A 4,118-nucleotide genomic window follows, 5' to 3' on the forward strand; every position below is an offset into this window, starting at 1 on the left:
AAACGTTCATTGTTGTAGTGAGATCTTCCAGTACTCATTTGTGACACTAAACCAAAAGAAATACAACTTAAACTAAAGGAGTCAAAAGTGATTCAAACGAAAAACATAAAGGGGAAGATTTAGTGAAAGTTTCATAACTAATGCAGAGCAGTCTATCAATATGGTGGTGAGTTGGTGACTTGAAAAAGAAAGTTGAACATGTCATGGGTACAAAACAGATCCAACCAAACAATACTATCAAATTATCAACCCATGGCTAAACCAATGGCTCCGCATATTAAAAACTGAAAACCATACTCATCTGTCTATTAAGTTTCCATAATTTATTACCATGTACTACAACACTGTTGCGCAAATAGAGCATAAAAGTTACTGTCTTGCCAAAAGATATCATTATTAATCTTGAGCACTTGAAGGCGACTCACTACCTCTGGGGGAACCACGCCTTTCATCACCATCATCGTCCATCGGGCTCCTGTCGCCTCTAGGACTGGGGCTGCGACTGTGGCCATTTGCTTCAGTGGGGCTCTGATATCTTCTACCAACAGGGCTCTCCCTTTCAGGGCTGGGGCTTCTGCTCTTGCCTCTAGGACTCCCACTATAATCAGAACCATCATGCTGAACCTCTTTATGATCTGGAGGGCACCCCCTCTCTCGTGGGCTGTCAACATCAGGTGTCGGACTGCGCTTCCTTCCTTTGGATGGAGGTGGCGTACTCTTCTTTGGTTTTGGGCTCCTGCTGTAGCGAGGACTCTTTGATCTCCTTTCCTCATGATCAAGACTCCGCTCTCTCTTGGGTGGTGATCTGGAATGGCTGGCCACAAAAAAATACAATCAAGTCACTTCCAAGAAAATGTACAACGGGTAACAATTGGATATAAAACACAAACAGCATAAGCACAAGAAAAGGATGGATACAGAAACGAACATGTTGTCGTTTGGCCTTTTAACTATACATATATATTCATTTCAAAAGCCATAAGGTCAAATTCATGAACTTGACGTTATGCATCCAAAACACTTACCTTGCCCTTCAAAAGTATTCTTCCAACCTACTGGCTACTGGTTATACCCATGTCGTAAAATCAATGACCACGTTTACTGATCTTCGTTATGGAAGGGAAAGAGGGACAAAAGAGTGAAAGAAATTTTACAAGCTATAAAAATTAAAACGCCTGTCAAACAATAATCGTGGAAACAAAATTAACAAATATTGAAGTTCACATTTCGTAACTAGGTTCAAAATATTTACCATAAATTCCTAAACTGCAGAAAAAAAAATTTCTAACATCAACACCACCATGTTAGGAGTATATTCGAATGATTGTCAATTGTCTCCAATTTGCCTATTGGAGATTCCAAACACGGGTTCTATACCCTCTTACAGTATTCACAATCAAGTATTCAAGTTTACCCAATATTTGCTAATGCTACTTCTGCTGAAATAATATATAGATGATTTATCTTTGTTATAAAGGTAAAGGTACTTCTTATATAATCATTATGTATGCTTAAAAAATTACCACTGCACAAGTAAGAATTATAGCTACTAATAGCAAAACTAAAATACTGAAAAGAACAGCCTCCTTCCGTGCTAAAAACAATTTAATATGCAATCCTAACAAGCGAAAAAATCATTTCTAGACAGAACGCGTATCGTGTCAGATGTACACTATATTGGAATTTTGATGCAAATTATACGTACATATATCTCAATCCAAGAAAAGTTCAGTAGCATAGAGATGTTCTGCAGACCTGTAACTGCGGCTTCGGCTGAAACTTCGGCTTCGACTTCTTCCATGGCGAGTAGGTGATCTTGATGGAGATCGTGAATAACTACGCCCACGTCTAAAACAAGACATCATCAAACACTATGGGATAACAATATTACTAATGTATATAATATATGAAAAATATGTATTACTTGAGGCTCTTCGGACTATTCTGACAGTTCCTCTCTATGTGACCTCTTTCACCACAACGATAACACTTGTTTTTCCAATCTCCAGCCTTGCAATCTCGAGCCCAGTGCCCATCAATACCACAATTGAAGCAGCGTCCGGATCCAGGAGGAGGGCCTCTACCTAGATACTCCCGCGAACTTGCCGCGCCACGAGGTCCCTACACCACATTTAAAACCAGGGATTGATATACTAACTCTCACTAAAAGTGCCAAAAGATGGATACCAACAACTCAGATGTATACAAGAACAAACTAAACTAGCAAAAGATGAAATTTTTAGTTAAGAAGGCTTACCCCTTTGGCGAATTCCACCACTATGCGACTTCCATCAAACTGCCGACCATTTAAGCTATATCTTGCATCATCAGCATCGCGCGGATCACTAAATTCCTGTACAGACAAGTAAGAACACAGAGAAATACCACAAGAAGCTTATAGCTGTGTAATGTTCTGCATATAGATGCTTGAAAAACAACTATGAGAGAGCAAAAACACTTACAATAAATGCGAAGTCGTGCTTCAGATCCACATCGCGTACTCTGCGGAAACGGTTGCCAGAAACAGTAAGGCCATCATGACTTAAGTACCAAAGGGTTTGTTACTTCGCCCCTCACAGAAGAACTAAACACCACTTTGAGATGGTTGCCATTCCATAAAGAAACGCAATAACATTATGGAAAGATTCGCCAAAGTCTCCTATAAACTCAGCAAGAATAGCCACCAAATCCACCAAGGGCACCCTCTCACCAGTTAGACCTCCAGGTCAGGCAAATGCCCAGAAACCTTCAACAAGATCATTCAAGTTAAAACACACGACTCACGGGTATGACGTCTCACACATTACATAGTGAGTAGTGAATAAAAACCCAGATAGGACAAGGCTCGGCTATGGTCCACAAGAAGTTGTCATACCCCAACAGACGACACACCCACCCAACCCCGAACAACAACAGATTACTAGCCCTCCTATGAACATCACTAACTGAGAAAACGAAACATTCTGACCAAACGAACACGGACTAAATTAATCTAAATCACCTAACTATCAAACACCCTTGGAGTTTACGCAAAGTGGAGCAACACACTCTCGAAAGATAGAGCAGAACAGATTACAGGGATCAAGAATGGGCCTAGAGAAACAGCTTTTTGACTAGACATTGTGAAAGGAAGAAAATATTCAAGTAAAACCAAATTTTGATTCATATACAGAAAAGCTCAAATAAAGGAACTCCAAAGAAAGTACACACTCAAGTTAAAATTGAAGAAAACGAAAAATTACATCCAAAAGTTAAGCCTGGAAACAAATTAACATTCAATTTAAAATAACTAAATACCTTCCATATCTGCTGAATATTTCTTCCAAATCACGAGAGCGAGTTCGAGAGGACAAATGACCTACATATAAGCGTGTACTATTGCCATAGCGATCACGATCACGGTCATCATAACGAGGCATTTTTGCAACACTGCAACAATTCGAGATCCCTTCATTACAATAATATCAGAGTACAGAAACAACTTACACTCACACGAAACACATACTAAGGCACTACAGTTTTCAAGTTTTCAAGTTTATGTTTGTCTAGCTAGTTGAAATTATACGCCTAATCCCCGACCCCCTAATTCCATTAGCAAAACACATAATTTGTTCATCAGTCATAGTCAATTTTGATTTTTTCAGACGGCACGGCCCATTAAGGTCCGGGCATACTGATGTAAGGTTCAATTATATTAAAAATTGCAACTTTATTTTATGTACAACCTAAAGAGTTGAACAATTAGCAGATCTAAACTAATTCATAATCAATTTTGAGGTACAATAGATAGAGCGTACCTGAAAACCCTACTTTCCTCTTTCGCCCAATGTCTCCTTTTCGATTCAATCTCTCTCCTTGTATTTTTATTTATATAGGATTGAAGATGGGTTTAAACGGTTAGGATGCGTTTTTGGTTTTTCTAATTCAATGGCTTGGATTAACTAACGCTCTTTTTATATTATTTAACCGTTGCGAAGCGTGGCGTGTTTGTATATATACTTTACGGCCCAACCCATAGTCCACCAAATTTACCTTCAAATTGGTGTGGGTATGCCTAAACCCTCTAAATATTTCAAAAATAAAATAAAATGGTAAATGTTGAATTATTTATAATTTGA

At 38.7% G+C, this 4,118-nt stretch overlaps 1 protein-coding gene across 2 annotated transcripts; it reads right to left on the reverse strand.

Moving 5' to 3' along the window:
• Positions 1-219: 219 nt before the first annotated feature.
• LOC147488290 (uncharacterized) lies at positions 220-3,915 on the reverse strand. 2 transcript variants are annotated; one of them, XM_086575244.1, is made up of 7 exons: positions 3,798-3,915; positions 3,298-3,429; positions 2,463-2,502; positions 2,258-2,353; positions 1,925-2,121; positions 1,756-1,836; positions 220-814 (listed from the first exon to the last, which is right to left on the reverse strand). In XM_086575244.1, exons 2-7 carry the CDS (start codon positions 3,417-3,419, stop codon positions 397-399), a joined length of 954 nt encoding a protein of 317 aa, XP_086431370.1. In that variant the 5' UTR covers positions 3,420-3,429; positions 3,798-3,915; the 3' UTR covers positions 220-396. The 2 variants fall into 2 exon arrangements, with proteins under 2 accessions (XP_086431370.1, XP_086431369.1); XM_086575243.1 differs by having other exon boundaries at positions 1,756-1,848.
• Positions 3,916-4,118: the final 203 nt, after the last annotated feature.

Source organism: Coptis chinensis, chromosome 7 (genome assembly GCF_015680905.1).
Source record: "Coptis chinensis isolate HL-2020 chromosome 7, ASM1568090v1, whole genome shotgun sequence".
NCBI classification, from domain to species: Eukaryota; Viridiplantae; Streptophyta; class Magnoliopsida; order Ranunculales; family Ranunculaceae; genus Coptis; species Coptis chinensis.

What these genes read in the sequence shown, in the direction of transcription:
- LOC147488290 (XM_086575243.1), bottom strand. Translation starts at nt 3,419, where the DNA reads ATGCCTCGTTATGATGACCGTGATCGTGATCGCTATGGCAATAGTACA. An exon ending in AGCACGACTTCGCATTTATT is followed by an intron (nt 2,354 to 2,462) that starts GTAAGTGTTTTT and finishes TTGTCTGTACAG; the next exon opens with GAATTTAGTGATCCGCGCGA. An exon ending in AATAGTCCGAAGAGCCTCAA is followed by an intron (nt 1,849 to 1,924) that starts GTAATACATATT and finishes GTCTTGTTTTAG; the next exon opens with ACGTGGGCGTAGTTATTCAC.